Raw genomic sequence first — 25,187 nt, 5'->3', positions numbered from 1 at the left:
AATAAACATTTGAAGGAGCTGAGCAGTTAAAAACTTCCAACTTCAAAACAGCACCCTCCAAACCCTTCCCACAGTTCATTGGATTGATTCCAGGGAAGAGACAGTTGCCCTATGAGAGATTGAGTAAAATGGGACAACACTCTCCAGAGTTTAGATGAATGACAGATGATCTCATTGAAACATAGAAGATTCTGAGAAAGCTTGATAAGGTTGATTCTGAGGTTATTTCCCCTAGCTGGAGAGTCAAGAACATGGGGAGAATAGTCTCAGCATACGGAGATGGTCATTTCAGACTGAGATGAGTAAAAATGTCTTCACTCATCAGAGGGTTGTGAATCTTTGGAATTCTCTATCATGGGGGCTATGGATGCTCAGTCATTGAGTATATTGAAGGCTGAGATAGATAGATTTTTGAACTCTAAAGGAATCGAGGGATTTTTAAAAAATTTGTTCATGGGATGTGGGCGTCACTGACAAGGCCAGCCTTTATTGCCCATCCCTAATTGCCCTTGAGAAGGTGGTGGTGAGCTGCCTTCTTTAACTGCTGCAGTCTTTGGGGTGTTGGTACACCAACACTACTAGGAAGGGAGTTCCAAGATTTTGACCCAGCGACAGTGAAGGAACGACGATATTGTTCCAAGTCAGGATGGTGTGTGGCTTGGAGGGGAACTTGCAGGTGGTGGTGTTCCCATGCATCTGCTGCCCTTGTCCTTCTAGATAGTAGAGGTCGCGAGTTTGGAAGGTGTTGTTGAAGGAGCCTTGGTGGGTTGCTGCAGCGCATCCTGCAGATGGTACACACTGCTGCCACTGTGTGCCAGTGGTGGAGGGAGTGAATGTTGAATGTGGGGATGGGGTACCAATCAAGCGGGTTGCTTTGTCCTGGATGGTGTCTAGTTACTCGAGCTGCACTCATCCAGGCAAGTGGAGAGTCCATCACACTCCTGACTTGTGCCTTGTAAATGATGGACAGGCAATGGGGAGTCAGGAGGTGAGTTACTCGCCGCAGAATTCCCAGCCTCTGACCTGCTCTTGTAACCACAGCATGTATGTGGCTGGTCCAGTTCAATTTCTGGTCAATGGTAACATCCATAATGTTGATAGTGGGGGATTCAGCGATGGTAATGCCATTGAACATCAAGGGGAGATGGTTAGATTCTCCCTTGTTTGAAATTGTCTTTGCCTGGTACTTGTGTAGCATGAATGTTATGTCACTTATCAGCCCAAGGTCTTGTTGCATCTGGACACGAGCTGCTTCAATATCTGTGCAGTCACGAATGGTACTGAACATGGTGCAATCATCAGCAAATATCTCCACTTCTGACCTTATGATGGAGGGAAGGTCATTGATGAAGCTGCTGAAGATGGTTACGCCTAGGACACTACCCTGAGGAACTTCTGCAGTGATGTCCTGGGACTGAGATGATTGATCTCCAACAACCACAACCATCTTCCATTGTGACTCAAACCAGCAGAGACGTTTCCCCTGATTCCCATTGATTCCAGTTTTGCTAGGGCTCTTTGATGCCATACTTGGTCAAATGCTGCCTTGATGTCAAGGGCAGTCACTCTCACCTCACCTGTGGAGTTCAGTTCTTTTGTCCATGTTTCGACCAAGGCTGTAATGAGGTCAGGAGCTGAGTGGCCCTGGCAGAATCCAAACTGAGCAGAGTAGACTGATTGGGTGTTAATTGGCCAAATTGGATTTGTCCGGTTTTTGTGTACAGGACATACCTGGGTAATTTTCCACATTGGCGGGTGGATGCCAGTGTTGTAGCTGTACTGGAATAGCTTGGCTAGGGGTGCGGCTAGTTCTGGAGCACAAGTCTTCAGTACTATTGCCGAAATGTTGTCAAGGCCCATAGCCTTTGCAGTATTCAGTGCCTTCAGCCGTTTCTTGATGTCACATAGAGTGAGTCAGATTGGCTGAAGACTGGCAGGGACCTCAGTAGGAGGCCGAGATGGATCCATTTGACACTTCTGGCTGAAGATGGTTGTAAATGCTTCAGACATGTCTTTTGCACTGATGTGCTGGGCTCCCCCACCGTTGAGTATGGGGATATTTGTGGAGCCTCCTCTTATTGTTAGTTGTTCAATTGTCCACCACCATTCATGACTGGATGTGGCACGACTGCACAGCTTAGATATGATCTGTTGGTTATGGAATCACTATTAGTCCTATCTATCGCATGCTGCTTCCAGTGTTTGGCATACAAGTAGTCCTGGATTGTAGCTTCACCAGGCTGACACCTCATTTTTAGGTTTGCCAGGTGCTGCTCCTGGCATGCCCTCCTGCGCTCTTCATTGAACCAGGGTTGGTCCCCTAGCTTGATGGCAATGGTAGAGTGGGGAATATGCCAGGCTGTGAGGTTACAGATTGTGGTTGAAAACCGAGTCAAAAAGAAAAAGGAAGCATTCGTAAGGGCTGGAAGGCTAGGAACAGATGAATCCCTTGAGGAATATAAAAACAGTAGGAAGGAACTTAAGCAAGGAGTCAGGCGGGCTAAAAGGGGTCATGAAAAGTCATTGGCAAACAGGATTAAGGAAAATCCCAAGGCTTTTTATACATATATAAAGAGCAAGAGGGTAACTAGGGAAAGGGTTGACCCACTCAAGGACAGAGGAAATGGGCGAGGTACTAAATGAGTACTTTGCATCAGTATTCACCAAAGAGAAGGACTTGGTGGATGATGAGCCTAGGGAAGGGAGTGTAGGTAGTCTCAGTCATCTCATTATCAAAAAGGAGGAGGTGTTGGGTGTCTTGCAAAGCATTAAGGTAGATAAGTCCCCGGGGCCTGATGGGATCTACCCAAGAATACTGAGGGAGGCAAGGGAAGAAATTGCTGGGGCCTTGACAGAAATCTTTGTATCCTCATTGGCTACAGGTGAGGTCCCAGAGGACTGGAGAATAGCCAATGTTGTTCCCTTGTTTAAGAAGGGTAGCAAGGATAAGCACCAGGCAAACCTAAAAATGGCCTGTTACTGTGCTGTACTGTTCTTTGTTCTTTGTACAATTCTGTTGCTGCTGATGGAGATATGCAGATCAGGCAGGAAAGTAGAATTGAGGTCAAGGATCAGTCATGATCTTATTCAGTAATGGAGCAGGTTCAAGGGGCCAAATAGCCGCTTTGTGCTCCTATTTCTTATGTTCTCATGGATCGAACATCTGGGGCTAAAATCCAGGCCGCTAACTCTGTTTTCTCTCACAGATGCTGCCTGACCTGTTGAGTGTTTCCAGTATTTTCTGCTTTTTATTTCCCATCAGATTGATGTTTAATTGCCTTTGTGAAGAATGTTTTGCATTAATAAAATTTTTAAGACAAATGAAAGGTTAGAAATATCAGTGATATATAACAGAGAGGTGTGTACCTGTATGCGTGTTAGTTTGTGTTGGGCACATTAAGCATTAGCGTGTATGAACAGTGTGTTGTATTGGAGTGTTTTCATCTCTACATCTGTCTGTATAACTGTGGTATGAGTGTGCAGATGTGTGTGGTATGTAGCTTGCTGCAAATATGTAAAATCTACCCTAACAAAGACTCTGGAGCCTAAATTAATTAATTCCCAAAACCAGGCATGATCCATTACATATGGAGTCATCATGCATCAGAATGGGGAGGCCTAAGTACTATCACTGACATACCTCATCAGTTCAGAATCTGCAAAGTTCAGCTCACTCAAAAAACTAAAAGATGAGTCCACTTATATTCCTCCTGGTTCCACATTAAGGTAAGTTTTTAAAAAACCCACTGCCCTCTCTTATGGCTTCCAGCTGTCCTTTCAAACACAAAAAAGTAATCAGAGCTTGCAGCCTCAGGTGGATATAAAAGATCCCATGGAAGTGGAAAGAATTCATATGATGCCCAACAAAACATTCATCCTTGAACCAACACCACCCCAAATTAATTTGCTATTTGTAGGATCTTGCTATGTGCAAATTAGCTGTTGCATTTGCCTACAAAACTGTTGTCACTATATCAAAAGTAGTTAATTGGTTGTAAAGTTCTGTCGGATGTTCTGAGGGGATGAACAATGCTATATATATGTCAGTGCTTTTTCTTTATTGCTTTATCTAAATTAAATAGTCTGCTTACATCTAGTATACAAATTATGCTGCATGTTTCGTGTCACTGTAACATGGTTTCTGCATTACAGTGGGGCAAAATATGCAGTATAACTAAAGCCACATTGGGGTTATTTTGGAACTTACCATTAGCTATGATACTATAATACCCCTCGAACTGTATTGGGAAATTTTTCATTTGCTGTAAAATGTAAAAATACATCTGGCATGACAAATGAAATGGAAGGGTTGTGAGGCAACTCATGATTGTATTGAAGGAAACTGATCTCCCTTGCAATCATCTTCGTCACTTCCTCACTTCCTCAAAAAACTCAATCAAATTAGTGAGACACGACCTCCCGTTCACAAAACCATGCTGCCTCACGCGAATAAGTCCATTTGTTTCCAAATGGGAGTAAATCCTGTCCCGAAGAATCCTCTCTAATAATTTCCCTACCACTGGCGTAAGACCTATAATTTCCTGGATTATCCTTGCTACCCTTCTGAAACAAAGAATTCATCCCCTCAAGGCTGTTATGCTATTCAATTAGATCATGGCTGATTTGTATTTTGACTCTATCTACAAACCTGGGTTCCTACATTACAACAGTAACTATACTTAGAAATGTACTTAATTGGCTGTAAAGCACTTTGCTAGGCAGATGGTGATGTAGTGGTAATGTCACTGAACTAGTAATCCAGAGGCCCAGGCTAATGACCTGGGGACACAGGTTCAAATCCCACCAGGGCCGCTGATGGAATTTAAATTCAATTAATTAATTTTTTTAAAAATCTGGAATTGAAAGCTAGTCTCAGTAATAGTGCGATGAAACCACCATTGCTTGTTTTAAAAAACCATCTGGTTCACTAATGTCCTTTATGGAAGGAAATCTTCCATCCTTAACTGGTCTGACCTACATGTGACTGCAGGCCCACAGCAATTTGGTTGACTCTTAACTGCCCTCTGAAATGGTTGAGCAATGCACACTCAGTTGTCAAGGGCAATTAGGGATGGGTAACAAATGCTGGCCTTGCCAGCGATGTGCACCTCCCATGAATGAATAACAAAGGTATGTCCTGAGGTTTGGACAGAGTAGATAGGGAGAAACTGTTTCCACTCATGAAAGGATTGAGAATGCAAGGGCACAGAATTAAAATAATTGGTAAGCAAAATGACATGAAGAAAATCTTTTTCACACATCGTGTGGTTAAGGTCTGGAATACATTGCCTGAGACTGTGGTGGAGAAGGTTCAATTGAGGCATTCAAAAGGGAATTAGACAGTTATATGAAAATGAAGAATGTGCAGGGTTATGGGGAGAAGGCAGGGGAGTGGCTCCAGGTGAAATGCACATTGGGAGAGCTGGTGCAGACACAATGGCCTCCTTCTGCACTGTAACAATTCTGTGATCCTGTGAGGTTGTTAATGGTGCCATCTAAATGCAAGTCCTTCTTTCATATCTCTTAATGCCCTTACCTAACAAAATTCTATCAATTTCAGTTTTGAAATTTTCAACTGACTGAGCTTCAACAGCTTTTTGGGGAAGTAAGCTACAGAATTTACTCTCCTTTTAAGAGGTTCTGAATGTTTTAGTTCTAATCTTTACGTTATGTCCCCTTATTCTGGACTCCCCCAACAAAGGAAATAGCTTATCTCTATCATCCTTATCAAATCATTTAATCATCATAAACAACTCAATGAGATCACCCCTAAATCGTCTATACCCAAGGGAATACCAGCCTAATCTATGCAACTGTTGTCATAATTTAACCCTTTAGGAACAACTGTAGCATAACTTCTACTCCTTTATATTCCAGCCTCCTTGAGAGCATTCCATTAGCCTAACCCAGTTTAGTCAGCAAACTTGGATATATAACTCTCTATTCCTTCATCTAAATCATTGCTAAATATAGGGAAAAGCTGAGGCCCCAGTGTTATTGAGGACAGTGCCGCTTTACCGATTCCCATAGTTTTAGAGTAACATTGAAGGAATGATTTTATTGTTTTGATCTGTTTGTGTGTGTATTTTAAACGACTGCTCCCGGTTCTGTCCTGCCAGACTAGTTGCCATAGGAACATTAAACACAGTATCGCTTCTGCTGCTGGGAATTAAAAGGATAAATGTGATGAAAGGTGCATTTTAACGAAGAAACAAAATCAAGCGCATCTGTCGTTATGTGTCTGTCCTCAGCCCAAGGAATGAAGAACAATTTAAAGCATTCCTACGCTGTTTTGTTGACCGCTCTCTAACTCAGTGCACTCGGCTGAGTTCACTCACTCACCCGGGTATATAGTGCGGCTCCCGAGTCATCAACAGCGGGCTCAGTTTCGGTGGGTAGACGTTTGCCATCTTGCAGTAAACGGCGAGTCTCCGCAGCACAGTGCCCGAGTGTCAGTGATGGTTCTGGGCGGCTGCTCCCCAGGGGCCGGCCTGGCAATAGGGCGGGGATCAGGATCCCTCAGGAGGCAAGCACTTCCCACAGGGACATCGCACACCATCTGAGCCTGTTGCAAGAAGCAGATTCCAGAGAGTAAGGAGCAAGAGTGTCCCTGAAAGGCATCCCACACTGACAGGGGGATCCCAAATGACAAGGACATGCCAAAAGCACAACTTAAAATACATTGCAACAGTGGAAGTCAGGGACATTTAACCCAACTAGCATGCTCTGCCATTCTGTGAGCCAAGAACAGCTCTCTTTTTAATACCAATTTCCTTAAGACCCTCCTTAAAACCCAGCTCTTTGACCAAACTTTTAGTCATTGTCCTAATATCTCCTCCTTTGGCTCAGTGTTGAATTTTATTTGATTACTTTTTTGAGTAGCACCTTGAAACATTTTACACTTTAAAAGTGCTATAGACGCAAGTTGTTGTTGTTCTATAGCAGGGGCGGCCAATCATTTCGTGTGAGGGGCCACATTATAATTTCTGTCCTACATAGGGGGCCGATGTGCAAATTTTGGAACAAAGAACAAACAAGAACAAAGAACAGTACAGCACAGGAACAGGCCATTCGGCCCTCCAAACCTGCGCCGATCTTGATGCCTGCCTAAACTAAAACCTTCTATACTTCCTGGGACCAGAATTGCACGCAATATTCTAAATGTGGCCGAACTAAGGTTCTGTACAGCTGCAGCATGATTTGTGAATTTTTATACTCTATGCCCCGACCGATGAAGGCAAGCATGCCGTATGCCTTCTTGACTACCTTATCCACCTGCGTTGCCACTTTCAGTGACCTGTGGACCTGTACGCCCAGATCTCTCTGCCTGTCAATACTCCTAAGGGTTCTGCCATTTACTGTATACCTCCCACCTGTATTAGATCTTCCAAAATGCATCACCTCACATTTGTCCGGATTAAACTCCATCTGTCATTTCTCCGCCCAAGTCTCCAACCGACCTATATCCTGCTGTATCCTCTGACAATCCTCATCACTATCCGCAACTCCACCAACCTTTGTGTCGTTCGCAAACTTACTCATCAGACCAGCTACATTTTCCTCCAAATCATTTATATATACTACAAAGAGCAAAGGTCCCAGCACTGATCCCTGCGGAACACCACTAGTCACATCCCTCCATTCAGAAAAGCACCCTTCCACTGCTACCCTCTGTCTTTTATGACGGAGCCAGTTCTGTATCCATCTTGCCAGCTCACCTCTGATCCCGTGTGACTTCACCTTTTGTACCAGTCTGCCATGAGGGACCTTGTCAAAGGCTTTACTGAAGTCCATATAGGCAACATACACTGCCCTTCCTTCATCAATCATCTTTGTCACTTCCTCAAAAAACTCAATCAAGTTAGTGAGACATGACCTGCCCTTCACAAAACCATGCTGCCTCTCGCTAATATGTCCATTTGTTTCCAAATGGGAGTAAATCCTGTCCCGAAGAATCCTCTCTAATAATTTCCCTACCACTGATGTAAGGCTCACCAGCCTATAATTTCCAGGATTATCCTTGCTACCCTTCTTAAACAAAGGAACAACATTGGCTATTCTCCAGTCCTCTGGGACCTCACCTGTAGCCAATGAGGATGCAAAGATTTCTGTCAAGGCCCCAGCAATTTCTTCCCTTGCCTCCCTCAGTATTCTGTGGTAGATTCCATCAGGCCCTGGGGACTTATCTACCTTAATGCTTTGCAAGATGCCCAACACCTCCTCCTTTTTGATAACGACATGACCCAGAATATCTACACTCCCTTCCCTAGGCTCATCATCCACCAAGTCCTTCTCTTTGGTGAATACTGGTGCAAAGTATTCATTTAGTACCTCGCCCATTTCTTCTGGCTCCACACATAGATTCCCTCCTCTATCCTTGAGTGGGCCAACCCTTTCCCTGGTTACCCTCTTGCTCTTTATATACGTATAAAAAGCCTTGGGATTCTCCTTAATCCTGTTTGCCAATGACTTTTCATGACCCCTTTTAGCCCTCCTGACTCCTTGCTTAAGTTCCTTCCTACTGTCTTTATATTCCTCAAGGGCTTCATCTGTTCCCAGCCTTCTAGCCCTTATGAATTCTTCCTTTTTCTTTTTGACTAAGTAAAGGTATTAGAAATTTATTTTACTCTAATCAAAACAAAAAAAATGAGCATTTTTGTGAACAAGCTTTAAATGAGAAGACCAATTTATTAAATTACTTTCTCATCACTATGTTGAACACTGGTTTAGTGAGAGACCTGGCATTGATTTTGCTTGCACAAGTAGACAATCTTTGCCCACACACTTGATGTAGCAATGCAGAGTATTCCAGGTATTCCATCTGTCGGGAGTGATCCTGATCGCTCTCTCTGTCACTCTTCCTTTGTGTCTATCTGTCTCTTTATCTCTCTGCCTCTGTGTGTGTGTCACTCTCTCTCTCTGTCTCTATGTGTATCTCTCTCGGTCTCTGTCTCTGTATGTCTTTGTCTTTCTCTCTCTTTGTGTGTCTCTGTCTGTCTCTATGTGTCTTTAATCTCTCTCTCGCTCTGTCCCCCCTCCCTCTATGACTCCACCCTCCTCTCTGTTTGGAGCAGGGAGTGGCCCCTTTGTCCTTTCCAAGTACTGTCTGTTACTATGCAAATGTCTTTCTAGTCAAGGGGCTGGTGTTTTTTTTAAAAACAAGTTCTTTCTTCCCAGCAACAATTTTAAAATTTAATGTCCATGTGGCGAAATATATGTGCCTCACTCTTGGCAGGTGGGGGCCTGCATGACAGTTCTGAGAACGAGGTTGTGCAGGTCTTTGAACAGCTACAGCCATTGTTTCAAAGATTCTCCCACAATGTTAGTAATTAGAGAATTCCAGAATTTTGACCCAGTGACAACGAAGGAATGTTTATGTATGTCCAAGTCAGGATGGTGTATGACTTGGAGGAAAACTTGGAGGTGATGGGGTTCTTATGAAATATGAAATGTCTATCATGGTCGTGTCATGAGTGGAGTCTTCAAAGAACTTGCCAAGAAAAACATCAAAGAAGATCACAGAGATAAATGTCCCATATCTGAATTCTAATCTTTAATTTTGTGTGATTTTCCACATCAAACTCTGTATGGGTTTGTGGCCCCACATATCATACGCGTAACATCTCGGGATACAGTTTCCGCTAGGTGCCCAATTGGCTTGAAATCAGCCAGACCAGTGTAAAAGATCAAAGAATTTCAAGCGCAAGTTATGTCCAGTGCAAATCGAGTTTCCGCGATCTTTTACGCTGGTTTAAAAAACACTGCACTAGAGGTGTGCCCCTCCGCCCCCAACCCTCACAAAACTGGCCACGCCTCCAGATCAAATTAATGAAGTTGGTGGAATTCCCCCAACTGCCCCCATTTGCGTCCCTTTGAGGAGGCTCTTCAAATTAAGCTATTTTTATGCACTAGTAGGCACCTTTTAAACGTTCCTGAATATTAAAAATATTGAATTTACTAAAATAAAATGACTAGTGTACAAAAATGAAACCAGTAACTGGTTCTGTAAATTCATTGTCAGTTATTTAAAATCAGGTTACTCACAAGTAGTTTACTAGACATTCTTATGAAAATGATTACATTATGCGATAAACCCAATTTTAGCTGTATTAATAAAATGCACCAGGTTACCATGCTCAAATACATCAAGGAATATTTTTTAATGCAAGTGAAAACAATCAACAATTACATTTTAAAATGGTATCTGATTGCGCTGGTGCATGGGAGGTTTTACATTTGTCACTATGCAAATGACTTTCAGTGGAAACTTGAACCATTACTTCACATTGGAAAACTAGCACAACTTGAAACACAATTTGCACCCAGATTGGTGATTGTGCCCAAAGCAGAAACTCTACCCCCCTCTTGCAAAGTACAGCTCTTTACTGCTTTCGGGGTACCAAGGAATAAGAGTATTCATCTGATTCGTCAAAAAACTGCTCTATTTCAAGAAACCAAGAAAAGATGAAAGTAGCATTTGCGATACCAAAATTTTAATTTGAGTTCAGAATGCCTAGTGGTTGAAAACAGTAGACTACTTCCAGTCATCTCAGACGAGTATTGTGCTGTTTTGTATTATGCCTACGTTTCTATATTTCACAATCTCACCAAGGTTAGAAGACCATTTTCGTTCTCATAAGTAGCATACCACCAGTACTCATGAGGAATATCTGCTGAGGAAGGAAGTAATGTGATTCAGTTTATTTGTAAATAAATTTGGACAGTAGTTTAGTCTGTACAAAGGGGTTCTGCCTTTTGAATTGATGAGATCTTGTGCTCTCTGGTAAGCAAGTTTAGCATGATTTGGGTTATTGGTTGAACCTGAGTCAGCTTTGGCCCTGCCAACCAACACCTAAGCCCTCTGGGCTGCAACAGGAGAGGGTTTACACTCCATATCAGGCAAACTGAGCTGTTTGCTTTGAAGACCCAGAAACATCTTAGTAGATTCCTGCATGTCAGTGGCCAAAAAAAGTCAAAACTGTCATCAAGCCACAAGAAAAAGTGTTCGATGAAGCTGAATGGTATTCACCTGATACTAATTGCCTAATTCCCATAATTTTCTTCTCAGTAATCCAAATAGTTGGCTCTTATTATCTGTCTCACCTGACTTTTCACCTAGCCAGATGAGACAGTTAGCTAAATGACAGCGAGCTCATTTGGTGACCTTTTGTTTAGCAGTACATGAGACACTTAGAGCCTGTGCAAGGTAAGTATTTTAAAAGCTTTCACCAAATTAGAAATAAAAAGTAAACCAGCCTTCCTCATGTGCTATTCAGTTGCTTGAAGTCTCATTGAGCAGAACTAGACTAGTAACCCAGAGCCCAAGGCTCATGCTCTGGGGACATGGGTTCAAATCCCACCACAGCAAATGGTGGCATTTGAATTTACTTAATAAATCTGGAATTGAAAGCTAGTCTAATGGTGACCATGAAACCATTGTTGATAGTTGTAAAAACACATCTGGTTCACTAATGTCCTTTCGGGGAGGAAATCTGCAGGCCTTACCTGGTCTGGCCTACATATGACTCGAGACCCACAGCAATGTGGTTGACTCTTAAGTGCCCTCTGAAATGGCCAAGAGAGCCATTCAATTGTATCAAACCACTGTCTAAGAAAAGGAATGAAACCGGACGGACACCCGGCATCGAGCTAGGCAGTGGAAACGACAATGGCAAACCCAGCCCTGTTGACCCTGCAAAGTCCATTTTACTGGGGGCTTGTGCCAAAATTGGGAGAGCTGTCCCACTGACTAGTCTGACATAGTCATACTCCTGGAATCATACCTTGCAGACAATATCCCAGACACCACCATCACTATCCCGAGGTATGTCCTGTTCCACCGGCAAGACAGACCCACCAGACGTGGCGGCACCCTGGACCCCATGAAGTCTCATGGCATCAGGTCAAACATGGGCAAAGAAACCTCCTTCTGATTACCACCTACCACTCCCCCCCACCCTCCCCTGGGCTGACAAATCAGTGCTTCTCCGTGAAGAAGCACTAAGGGTAGCAAAGGCACAGAATGTATTCTGGGTGGGGGACTTCAATATCAATCACCAAGAGTGATTCAGTAGCACCACTACTGACCGAGCAGGCCGAGTCCTAAAGGATATAGCTGCTAGACTGGGTCTGCAGCAGGTGGTGAAGGAACCAACAAGACGGAAAAACCTACCTGACCTCATACTCATCTAACTGCCGCAGATGCACCTGTCCATGACAGTATTGGAGTGACCACAGCACAGTCCTTGTGGAGACAAAGTCCCATCTTCACATTGAGGGTACCCACCATCGTGTTGTGTGACACTGCCATCGTGCTAAATGGGATAGATTTTGAACAGATCTAGCAATGCAAAACTGGGCATCTATGAGGCCTAGTAGGCCATCAGCAGCAGCAGAATTGTACTCAACTACAATCTGTAACCTCATGGCCCGCCATATCCCCCCTCTACTATTACCATCAAGCCAGGGGACCAAATCTGGTTCAACGAAGAGTGTAGGAGGGCATGCCAAGAGCAGCACCAGGCATACCTAAAAATGAGGTATCAGCCATTGAAGCTACAACACAGGACTACTTGAATGCCAAACAGCAGAAGCAGCATGCAACCAGCAGGGCTAAGCGATCCCACAACCAACTGTTCAGATTTAAGCTCTGCAGACTTGCCACATCCAGTCGTGAATTGTAGTGGACAACTAAACAACTGACAGGAGGAGGAGGATCCACAAATATCCCCATCCTCAATGATGGAGGAGCCCAGCACATCAGTGCATCCATCTTCAGCCAGAAGTGCCGAGTGGATGATTCATCTTGGCCTCCTCCTGAGGTCCCCAGCATCACAGATGCCAGTCTTCAGCCAATCTGATTCAGTTCACGTGATATCAAGAAACGGCTGACGGCACTGGATACTGCAAAGGCTGTGGGCCCTGACAACATTCCGGCAATAAGACTGAAGACTTGTGCTCCAGAACTAGCCATTCCCCGAGCCAAGTTGGAGCTACAACACTGGCATCTACACAGCAATGTGGAAAATTGCCCAGGTACGTCCCGAGCACAAAAAGCAGGACAAACCCAACCCGGCCAATTACCACCTATCAGTCTACTCTTGATCATCAGTAAAGTGTTGGAAGGTGTCATTGACAGTGCTATCAAGCGGCATTTGCTCAGCAATAACTTGCTCACTGATACAGTTTGGGTTCCGCCAGGGCCATTCACCTCATTACAGCCTTGGTCCAAACATGGACAAAAGAGCTGAACTCCAGAGGTGAGGTGAAAGTGACATCAAGGCAGCGTTTGACAGATTATGGCATCAAGGAGCCGCAGCAAAATTGGAGTCAATGGGTATCAGGGGAGATCTCTCCACTGGTTAGAGTCATATCTAGCATCAAGGAAGATGGTTGCATTTGTTGGAGGTCAATGATCTCAGTCCAGGACATCACTGCAGGAGTTCCTCAGGGTAGTGTCCTAGGTCCAACCTTCTTCAGCTGCTTCATCAATGACCTTCCCACCATCACAAGGTCAGAAGTGGGGATGTTCGCTGATGATTGCACAATGTTCAGCACCATTTGTAACCTCTCAGATACTGAAGCAGCCCATGTCCACATGCAACAAGACCTGGACAACATCCAGGCTTGGGCTGATAAGTGGCAAGTAACATTTGCATCACACAAGTGCCAGGCAATGATCATCTCAAACAAGGGATAATCTAACCATCTCCCCTTGATGTTCAATGGCATTACCATCACTGAATCCCCCACTATCAACATCCTGGGGGTTGCCATTGACCAAAAACTGAACTGGACCACCCACATAAATGCTGTGGCTATAAGAGCAGGTCAGAAGCTGGAAATTCTGCAACAAGTAACTCACCTCCTATCTCCCCAATGCCTGTCCACCATCTACAAGGCACAAGTCAGGAGTGTGATGAAATACTCTCCACTTGATGGATGGTTGCAGCTCCGATAACACTCAAGAAGCTCGGCACCATCCAGGACAAAGCAGCCCACTTGACTGGCACCCCATTCACCACCTTGAACATTCACTCCCTCCACCGCCGATGCACAGTGGCAGCAGTGTGTACTATATACAAGATGCACTGCAGCAACTCACCAAGGGTCCTTCGACAGCACCTTCCAAACCTGCGACCTCTATAACCTAGAAGGGCAAAGGCAGCAGATGCATAGGAACACCACCAAGTTCCCCTCCAAGCCACACACCATCCTGACTTGGAACTATATCGCCATTCTCTCACTGTCACTGGGTCAAAATCCTGGAACTCCCTTCCTAATAGCACTGTTGGTGTACCTATACCCCAAAGACTGCAGCGGTTCAAGAAGGCAGATCACCACCACCTTCTCAAGGGCAATTAGGGATGGGCAATATATGCTGGTCTTGTGAGCGATACCCACATCCCAAGAATGAATTTAAAAAATTGTTATATATATAGGAATCAACCAACATATTATGTGAAATAAAATTGTGTGAATAGGACAAAAGGACACAGGTTCAAACTAGTAAAATATAAATTTTGCATTGATGTCAGGAAATTCTTCTTCACACAAATAGTAATCAATATATGGAACAGTCCTCCATATAATGTAGCAGAGGCAAAAACCCTGGAATCATTTAAGAAACAATTAGATGCCACAATGTGTGGGTATTTTGCAACTATATGTTTTTCAGTGGAATGATCAGTCTGTTTCTAATTTGGTACCAGCTTTCCAAATGCTTGCTCTCATGCGTTGCTATCAGTTTTTTAAAAACTCCTATGAATTATGAACAATATGGATCTTAGACAAAACCAGACAAAAATGATTATGTCAGTTTTATTCAGACAGTGAGATCTGTAAATGGTAATTACAGATTACCCTCTTGGGTCAAAACCCTCTTGGCGTTCTGTCTGGTAGTAAGGCAGGTCTGGCTGAGCTGGAAGAAGGTCCGAGACGGGAATAGGATCCAGTACCGCTAGTAATGGCTTGGTATGCTGAATCATCCTCCTCATTCCCTGACAGCACTGCATTTCGTAAGTTGGGCATTTCTGCAAAGGGCAAGTAAGCTTCACCTGAAACCATTTCAATAATAAAAAAAGTTACGATACACGAACATACTAGGGCTAATTTTACAAGTCCACACCTTGCAGTGGGAAGTTTCGAATGCTTGGCAGTTTAAATTCTAAATTTGTGCATCTAGTGACCAAGTGTTTCTGATCATTCATTTTAATGGTTGGAGAGTTGTAGGCTTTAGACATTTACAGTTCTGCCTCACACTGCTGATGGGTGAGGTTCCCTATTGGCAGCATGAACTGTAAAATTACACTGACCTTATCATTAAAACAAACTGTACTCTTGTGACTAATGTTGGAGGCAACTTTCACTTAATGTAGCAGGGCATAAAACATCAGAGGAAAATATATATTTTTTGCAATTATACTGGGATGAGGTACTGTACAAACACTACATAAGAAATAAGAGTAGGAGTAGGCCATTCAATATCCTGCAGCATAATTTCTAGGTCATTGAAAGAATAAAATTTGGCCACTGGATGAGTTTTTACCTCCAATGCCCAACTTGGAAGACCATTCCTGTACGAGCCACTATTTGAATTATAGCTTCCTGGGACCAGTCTTGAATTTGCCTTATACCAGTTTATACCTGGTCTTGCTGTCATGGCCCAAATTAAAATAGTTTTGGGAATTTACTTTTTCTATTTAACTTATATTCTTTCAACATTAACTTGCGTTGATACAGTAGGAAAACATCACGGAACGGTTTACAATAAGGATGCAAGGGCAACGGTGAATACCAAGCATGCAAAAAAGGGAGGGGAACAGGAAGGCTAGGATAGGGCAACAAAAGCAACATTTTGAAATGGAGGGAGGTAGTAAGGTAGAGGCAACTGGACAGAGAATTACAGAGGGCAGGAGTGTGGTGGCTGAATAAGTGACCACCAGGAGTGGAGTGGAAGGAGTGAGGGGCCAGGAGAAATCTAATATTAGAGAAGAGGAGGTTGTGTGCTGGAGAATAAGGCTTGCGGAAGGGTGGCTCCAGTAAGGTGGGTGAGGCCATGGAGAGAGAGGCGAACAAGAAGGAGAATTCTGAAATCAATATATACTGGGGCACAGGGAGCCAGTGAAGTTTGAAAAGATTGGGAGTAAGATTTAGTTCATTTATGTTTCAGATGAGTTGAAGCTTGTGCAGTGTTGATGCAGGGAGGTCTATTAGGAGGGCAGACGAAGGCATGGACAATCCAGAGCTTATTACCTGTGAGGTTTTGCATTTTACTTTAAATCCTAGCACCTCAAACTCGCTCAGCAGAGCCTCATTCCTACGTGGACCACGACAACTATCCTCCCCCTCCCACTCCAAATTCTTCTCCAGCCGCGAGGTGATGTCCTTAACCTGGCGCTAGCCAGGCAAGACAGCCTTTGGAGCTACTGGTCACGGTTGCAGGTATCTATTCTCCTGATTATTCTGTCCCCAATCACTACCACATTCCTTTTTACTCCCCCTACCAGAATGACCTCCTGAACCATGGTGCCATGGTCAGTTTGCTCATCCAACCTGCAGACTTTGCCCTCAGTCACACAGGCAGCAAGAACCTTGTACCTGTTGGATATGAAAAAAAGTCAAGGCTGCTCCAGCACTGTACAGGGGGCCCCTTATCTACCTGGTCGCAATCACACCGTCCTGTCCCTGACCACTATCTAGACCTAAGAAATGTGATTGTCTCCTGGATCAGAGTGTCCAGCTAACTTTCCCCCTCCCTGATGCCTCACAATGTCTGCACCTCGAACTCCAACTCAACCCGTCTGATGTCCAGGATTACAGTCAATGTTCCCTCTAAGCTGTGCAGCGTGCAGCAACCCAAAAGTTCCCATGCAGGCCCATGTGTGCAAAGCTGTACAAAAATATTTAAGGAGGTTGCTCCCTTAACAAATTGCTCAGATACTCCAAAGAATTAGAGGATACTTTGATTGCAGTGCTACGAACATACGAACTAGGAGCAGGAGTAGGTTATTTGGCCCCTTGAGCCTGCTCCGCTATTCTATAAGATCATGGCTGATCTGTTTGTGGATACAACTCCACTTTCCTGCCTACCCCTGATATTCTTTGACTCTCTTGTTTGTCAAGAATCTGTCTACCTCTGCCTTAAACACATTCAATCACCCTGCCTCCACTGCGCTCTGGAAAAGAGTCCCACAGACTCACGACCATCTGAGAGAAAAAAATTCTCCTCATCTTTGTCTTAAATGGGAGACCCCTTATTTTTAAACTGTGCCCCCTAGTTTTAGTCTCTCCCACAAGGGGAAACAGCCTTTCAACATCCACCCTGTCAAGTCTACTCAGGATCTTATATCTCAATAAGATCACCTCTCATCCTTCTAAACTCCAATGAATACAGAACCAACCTGTCCAAATTTTCCTCGTAAAATAATCCTCTTATCTCAGGAATCAGTCACATGAACCTTCTCTGAACTGCTTCCAATGCAATTATATCCTTCCTTAAGTAAGGACACCAAAACTGTACACAATACTCTAGATGTGGTCTCACCAATGCCCTGTACAACAGTAGCAAAACATCTCTACTTTTATATTCTATTCCCCTTGTAATAAACGACAACATTGCATTTGCCTTCTTAATCACTTGCTGTACCTGCATACTAACTTTTTGTGTTTTGTGTACTTGGACCCCCAGATCCCTCTGCATCTCCAAGTTCTGCAATCTCTCTCTATTTAAATAATATGTTTCTTTTCCATTTTTCCGGCCAAAGTGGGCAAGTTCACACTTTCCCATATTATAGTCCATCTGCCAAATCTTTGCCCACTCACTTAACCTATTGATATTCCTTTGCAGACTCGTTATGTCCTCTTCACAACTTACTCTCCTACCTATCTTTGTGACATCAGCAAATTTAGCAACCATACATTCTGTCCCTTCATCCAAGTCATTGATATAGATTGTAAATAGTTGAGACCCCAGCACTGATCCCTCTGGCACGCCACTAGTTACAGCTTACCATCCTGAAAATTACCCATTTATGCCTACTCTCTGTTCTCTGTTTGCTAACCAATCCTCTATCGATGTTAATGTTACCCCTATACCATAGGCTCTTATTTTGTTTAGTAATGATGTGGCAACTTGTCAAATGCCTTCTGGACATCCAAGTACACCACATCCACAGGTTCCCCTTTATCCACATTGCTTGTTACTTCCTCAGAGAGCTCTAATAAATTAGTCAAACACGATTTTACTTTCACAAAACCATGTTGACTCTGTCTGATTTCATTGAGATTTTCTAAATGACCTGCTACAAAATCCTTAATAATAGATTCCAGCATTATCCCCATGACAGATGTTAAGCTAACTGGCCTGTAGTTTCCTGCTTTTGTCTTCCCCCTTTCTTGAATAGCAGAGTCACATTTGCTATGTTCCAATCTGATGGGCCCTTTCCAGAATCTAGGGAATTTTGGAAAATTAAAACCAATGCATCCAATATCTCAGCAGCCACTTCTTTTAAGATGAAGTCCATCAGAACCTGGGAACTTGTTAGCTTCTGGTTCTAATAATTTTCTCAGTACCCTTTCCTTGCTGATGGTAATTGGTTCAAGTTTCTCCCTCCCCTTCAACTCTTGATTCACAATTATTTCTGGGATGTTATTTGTATCCTCTACAGTGAAGACAGATGCAAAAAATCTGTTCAATTCCTCCAGCATTTCTTTATTTTCCATTATTAACTCCCCAAACTCGCTCTCTAGAGGACCAACACTCACTTTACTTCCTCTTTTCCTTTTTAAATCCCTGCAGAAACTCTTACTATCTGTTTTTTATGTTTCTAGCTAGCTTTCTCTTGTACTCTAATGCTCTCTCCTTTGGTATTTTTTAAGTCATCCTGACTTAGAAATATATCACCATTCCTTCATTGTCACTGCCACCACCACCTTCTCAAGGGCAATTAGGGATTGGCAGTAAATGCTGGCCTAGCCAGCAATGCCCACATCCCATGAATGAATAAAGAAAACAGTAATGGACTGTCGCAGTTCAAAGTGGTGGTTTGTTACCACTTTCTCAAGGGCACAGGAATGGGCAACAAATGTTGGCCTTGTCAATGATGCCCACAACCCATAAAAAAAAGCTTGAGACACATAGGGTGCAAAATTGGGCTCAATACCACCTGTTGTTTGGGTGTTGCGAATGCCGTTTAGGGACAAAAATAATGTTCACCAGACGTGCACAGACTTCTGCCATGAATTGCACTGGATGTAATATTGATGACGGCATGAGCGCACGCACAGCTAATGTCCACGAGAGTATGCAGAGCAAGCAAATTACGTCAATCAGCATGCAAAGAAGAATTGACACCAACGCTGCCATTTTGGAGTTCCACACTCCAGTTGCCATCTTGTCTTAAACTCATACAGCTGAATATGCATTAAACAGCATGAAGGATTCCTCCTACCAGCGTTATTTGAATGGATCATCAACTGCTTGCAGGTTAGTTGCTGGCTGATTTCTTCAGGCTATTGGTACAAATTCAAAAGTGTTTGGTGCTTTCCATAGTTGTTTCACATTGCAAAAGTCTAAGGGAATGGTGTGGCAGGTGCTGGATGATTTGTTGCTGACTCCAAGACTTCTGCACAAACCAGTTGCTCCCTGACATGGGTGGCCTAGTTTGGCTTCCTCTTGGCATTAAGTATGACTAGCAGAATCAGTAGAGGCCACAGAGAGCAGGACAAACTGCCAGAAGAGTGAGCAGGGGGATTCTCCCTGGTGTCCTGGCCGATATTTATCCCTCAACCAACATCACTAAAACAGATTATTTGATCATTATCTTATTGTTATTTGTGGGGCCTTGCTGCACGCTAATCACTTTTTATGCAGTTGTCAGGTTATTTTGGAGCTCTGTCAGCTTTTTCAGGGATGTTCATCAGCTTTTGGAGGTTTTCTAGATTGGCCTGTGCAGGCTAAATAGATCAAATCCTCTGCTAGAAATGGCATCCAGCTGATGGTGGGAAGGGCTGTGAGGCAATAGAAAGTCTAGGCCTACAATTATGTATTTTAATAAAACAGGACATTTGTTTCATAAGAACAGAGGAAAACAAGATTTTTTTTTTAAAAATCAGAAAAATCGCATTCCTTTTTGATGTATTCAACCTCATCTTCCCATATTTCTTAGTCCCTCTCTAAAGGCATGTCTATGGACCCATTTATATTATTCACATCATTGGTCTTCCAAAAATATTTTATTCTTTGTGTAAAAAAAAAACCAGATTTTCTTTCTTCGTTCTTAATGTTTAACTTATGCTCTAGTATCAAGCCTTGTGCCACAGCGAACAATTTGCCTAGGACAAGTTTGCCATTCCCCTATGTTATTTCAAAAACTTTAATTTTGTTGTTCTGGAACTTTTTTCTCTCAAGAGAATATGTGGAAATTTAACATACAAATATGAACATTGTTTTCTTTTTAGTTCTACATTGATTCATGTTTTTCCACCACATTATTTCATGTTGTCATGTTGGAACAGTCTTCAGTTGAAACCGATAATCTATTATCTGAGAACATGAACAGATATGGGCAACGAGAGTGCCACCTTCTTACCGTATGGGAGTCCAGCTTCTTTTCTTTGTGCTTCTGTTTCAAAGAATGTTTGATGTTGCTCCCAATGTTTATCACAGGCTGCACAGAGGAAATTGGAGTCAAAACCTGAGCAGGAACAACCTGTGTATGGAGCATATAGATTTAAAATAATATTAATGCAGTTTAACTCGATTCTTTAGGTGCCTTGTGTCACAGTTATTTTTACTCTAAAATATTGCTAGATTTTTATACTAGTGTAATCATGTTTTATTTGAAGATCATTGTTGCAGAGAACTAAAACATGTATTTTTCTGGGGGTTGGGGGATTTTTCTTAATTTCTCATTCTCCGCTGAATTCCAGTGGACTGACTGCTGTTGCATGTAATGAGGGTTATAATGTAGCAGGGAGAATTTGTAGGTTGGAGTACATGTCTAGGGATTATAACCTTTAATACGTGTCTCTTCCCCAAGTTCGAATGGAATTAACAACATAGATATAATAACTTAAACAGATTTTTAAACAAAATTGCAAGTGCATAATAGCTGATGCGCTGTTTACAACATGTTAATGTGATAGATACTAACTGCAGTGAGAACCCATGACCATTACAAACACAGAAACAATTTCATAGAATGGGAGATTTCTAAGGTATTTTAATTATGGCTACAGAACTTCTGAAATAATCCCATTAAACATTCCAGTTGTGTATTTTCTAAAAGTGAGTGACCAGTTTCTCTCAACATAGTGCAGACTTTGACTGACAGGTTGTCCGTTGTAATGTGGCAGAATCTGAGAAATGAAATGGGGAAACAATACCAAGCGAAAGAAAAGATACATGGAACAGAGAGGCAACTGAGAGAGAACAGTGGAGGAAAAAAGAAAGAATTTTGGCCGGTACAACATTTGGTGAGAGGGTACATATGACAGAGAGAAAGGTAAATTCTAAAGTGTTAGAGAGACAAGTAGAGGGTGATGAAATGCTACAGAAATATAGAGATCATAGGACAGGGGTACCTCTCCACACTAAAATTATTAAACGTGGAGTAACTAACAAACTCTGCAAATCTAGAGAGAAGCATGAATGAAGAATGCTACACTGATCTGCACTTTTCTCTGATATCTAGACTCTGCTCTGGCAGGTTTAGTGAATAATAAAACAACAACAATATTGAACCCATTACAGTCTCCTGAAGTTTCAAAAAATAAAGCAGGCACTAATTTCCTCTGTGAGTTTAGCAAAAAAGGCAGGAGTATTAACTCCAGCTGACTTGTCCCTCTTGACTCCATGGGCTGGAGATTGGTGGCGAGGTTCAAAAATGGCAGCCGGGCCATACGGACCGAGCGTCACGCAGCCGCCGCACTGGTCAGCGTGGTGGTTTATTTAAATGGCTGAGGCAGATCGCCCCGCCCCGCCCCCCCCCCGATGACATGGAGTGGGCGGGCGGTCCCTCCCCGGTAATGGCGTCAGGTGCCATTGCGCAGGCGCCGGTGCCATTATTAAAGGACTTCGAGCCCTTCCATTTCATTTAAATATTTAAAGATATAGGTAATTAAAATGGATTGAACAAAATGAAACAATTGTTTCTAGTCCCTCTCCCATCCCTCCCCCCCACCCCCGCAATAACCAAACAATTCATCCCTTGCCCCCTCCCCCCTCAAAATACATACCTTGTGCACCTGGCCGTCACTTCCCCCCACCCCAACAGTTCATAAACTATTCACTTTACCCCTTCCCACCATCCCTACACCAATTGGAGGAGTTTGACCCCACACCCCCTGCTCCTGCACTGAGATAATTACCAGCTCCCACCTCCCCACCAGTGTCCCACATCGGATCCCTGGATGGATATCCGAAGGCGCGGGAGTGCTGGCAACCGGCAACAACATGGCACCGGAACAGATGGCAGTAGTGAGTAAGTACTTCATTCATTGATTTAAATAAATTCAGATTTGGCTCCCGTCAACGAGAGGCGGCTGGTGGGGGGGTGCAGCCAGAAGGCCGGGCCTTCCCGGCATCGAGGCCCATGGCAAGCCTCTGCCAGAGGCATTTTCCGGTCCCCCAGGTCACAACCCCTGATGTCAAGGGGGGGGGGGGGGTGGCTGTAAAATCCAGCTCATCACTTAAACACAAGTGCTTATTTTTTAGCAATGCAGTGTCACAGGTGGACATGGTTGTATTTTGGTTATTGAAGGAGCAGAAAGAGGAGGTGTGACCTTGTTAAAGGGGGGCAGTAATGGAAATAAGCATATGTTCGAAGTTATAAATTCGAGTTGGAATTTCTGATCAAATATCCCCTTTAACCCAAAAGTAGTAAAACGTAAGACTACAGAGGAGATGCATCCCAGCAGTACCGATGACATAGCAGTCATCTCAATTGTAGCGTCCACTATTTCAGAAAGCGGGTCTAATACAAAGTCAACTACCCAAGCCTGACAGAGGAGCAGTCGATCAGCTAGTTTAATTAGGAGGCCTGAACTTTGTCGCTGAATACTGGAAGATCTGTGTACCAGACTGTGTAATAGAACAACAATATCCAATCAAAACAATTTCTCCATGCATCTAACTCCTAAATACTTTGATAAAGACAAAGTTGTTATTATGTCTGGGATTAATAACAGAAGCTGTAGATGGTAACTTTTTATGTTCAGTTTCAAAACTATTAAGTTTCACAACTTTCCTTAGAGACTGTCCTGTAGAGTTCATACCAAGGTTAGGAGCACAAACAACATCCTGGGGGATGTTTGGTTCATTACACATCGGAATAGGTGAAACAGCAGATGCGTTCTGATGAGTTGTAGCTCTGGTTGAATAGGCATTAGTGGTAATGCATTGTCTACAGGGCACAAGTCAAGAAATACTCTCCGCTTGCCTGGATGAGTGCAGCGCCAACAACATTCAAAAAGCTCAACACCATCCAGGACAAAGCAGCCTGCTTGATTGACAGCCCATCCACCACCTTAAACATTTACTCCCTTCACCACTGGTGCACTTTGGTTGCAGTGTGTATCATCCACAAGTTGCACTGCAGCAATTTGCCAAGGCTTCTTTGACAGCAGCTCCCAAACCCGCGACTTCTACCACCTAGGACAGGGCTGCAGATGCATGGGAACACCACCACATCTCAGGATCAAATGTGGCACCAAGGTTGAGAACAGACTGGCTGAACCTCAGACTATTGCCAGGGGGATGGATGGAGTCGGTAGCTATGGAACTGAGTTTGGAGTGGGGACTGAAAACAATGGCTTCGGTTTTCCCAATATTTAATTGGAGGAAATTTCTGCTCATCTGGTACTGGATGTTGGATAAACAGTCTCATACTTTAGCCAGTAGAGGAGTCGAGAGAAGTTGTAGTGAGGTAGAGCTGAATGTCGTCAGTATACATGTGAAAACTGACACTGTGCTTTCAGATGATGATGCTATCAATCTCCATACTTTCCCTTCCAGTGTGCAAAATTCATCAAATATTTCACTATCTTTTTACGCAACAAGTTGATGCAGAATGCGCAGTGCAGAATCTACCTGTCTAACTTTGGGCTTTTCTTCACCTTTATTTACATCCTTTGCAACTTCTGTTTCCAAGTCATTCAGAGAAGAAACATTTTCTGCTTCAGTCACCTCTGTAAACTTACAATGCAGAGTTCTTTGGCAACCTCTTTTTCTTTAGCTTTCAGGCAGCTATCAAGTGGCACTTGGAGTTCTTTTGTGATTAAACCATCAAAACAGCACTTTATCAAAATCTAGCATTTTAGAATGGTCCCATTCCCTATCTCTGTTCTCACTTCTTTCCCAGTACCTTTTTCTTTTAAGAATTCTAGAAACTTGAGATTCAGAAATGCCATGCATCTTCGCAATAAGCTTTGGAACTCTAAATTCCTTTAAATTGCTCAATACATTCACTTGCTCATGCAATGAAAGTCATGGCCATTTTTATTGTGCCATCTGGAAATTAAGCTTCTATTCCTCCTTCACACAAACAAACAAGTGGAAACCATTGATCACTGATTCCAATCAGATTAAGAGGTGAAAAGCTTAAGTTCAAAAGTGACAAGTCTCGTTAAAGTGGGATTCACTGGCACCATATTTGCATAGAGGGAATTGCAATGTGTGAAGGTGCAGTAAAATAAACATTGGAGATATAGGGGAAGAAATTGAACTTTAAAATTGTTGTGCTAATCTGAAAGTTGCAATCAACTAGTTGCAAATAAATAGTCTAGTGAACAACTCAGCAAGTGCCATATCTAAGAATGAGGTGTCATACAATAACTAAAGAACAATACAGCTGATTTCTGATGCATGGTGCTGAATATTGCTCTTGACTTCTCTAACTCTCTCACTAACACCAGGCAATTGTTGGCAGTCCTCACTCCCCCAGCATTCTGAACAATTTTCTCCTCTGCATCACATTACCACCTATTACAAGGGGACACTATACCATCTCTCTTTCACCAAACACACACTCATCTCTTGCTTGCTGCCTCACAGCAGTCACCAACAGCATTCTCTTCTCACATAGTAAGCTTTACAGAACAAGGAACTGCTTTGATGACTTCTTCCCCAATTCACACTCCAGCCACTTACTTTTCATTCAATGCCTCCCTATTCTGCTTGCATCTTG

General features: G+C 43.2%; 2 protein-coding genes across 2 annotated transcripts in view; both read right to left on the bottom strand.

Moving 5' to 3' along the window:
* The window catches only part of cimip2b (ciliary microtubule inner protein 2B), a 36,017-nt gene extending 29,557 nt beyond the window's left edge, over positions 1-6,460 (bottom strand). Inside the window, exon 1 of the mRNA XM_068032151.1 lies at positions 6,343-6,460. Within this exon, the coding sequence (XP_067888252.1) occupies positions 6,343-6,410 (68 nt within the window). The 5' untranslated portion in view covers positions 6,411-6,460. The remainder of the gene's footprint in view (positions 1-6,342) is intronic.
* A 3,085-nt stretch (positions 6,461-9,545) lies between these two features.
* LOC137370060 (protein FAM221B-like) overlaps positions 9,546-25,187 on the bottom strand; it is an 88,982-nt gene continuing 73,340 nt past the window's right edge. Inside the window, exons 7-8 of the mRNA XM_068032135.1 lie at positions 20,592-20,711; positions 9,546-15,056 (exon numbers count right to left, since the gene is read on the bottom strand). Coding sequence (XP_067888236.1) covers positions 14,872-15,056; positions 20,592-20,711 — 305 coding nt within the window. The 3' untranslated portion in view covers positions 9,546-14,871. The remainder of the gene's footprint in view (positions 15,057-20,591; positions 20,712-25,187) is intronic.

The sequence above is a fragment of the Heterodontus francisci genome, chromosome 1 (genome assembly GCF_036365525.1).
Source record: "Heterodontus francisci isolate sHetFra1 chromosome 1, sHetFra1.hap1, whole genome shotgun sequence".
NCBI classification, from domain to species: Eukaryota; Metazoa; Chordata; class Chondrichthyes; order Heterodontiformes; family Heterodontidae; genus Heterodontus; species Heterodontus francisci.
This window is presented reverse-complemented; position numbering and strand designations above follow the sequence as displayed.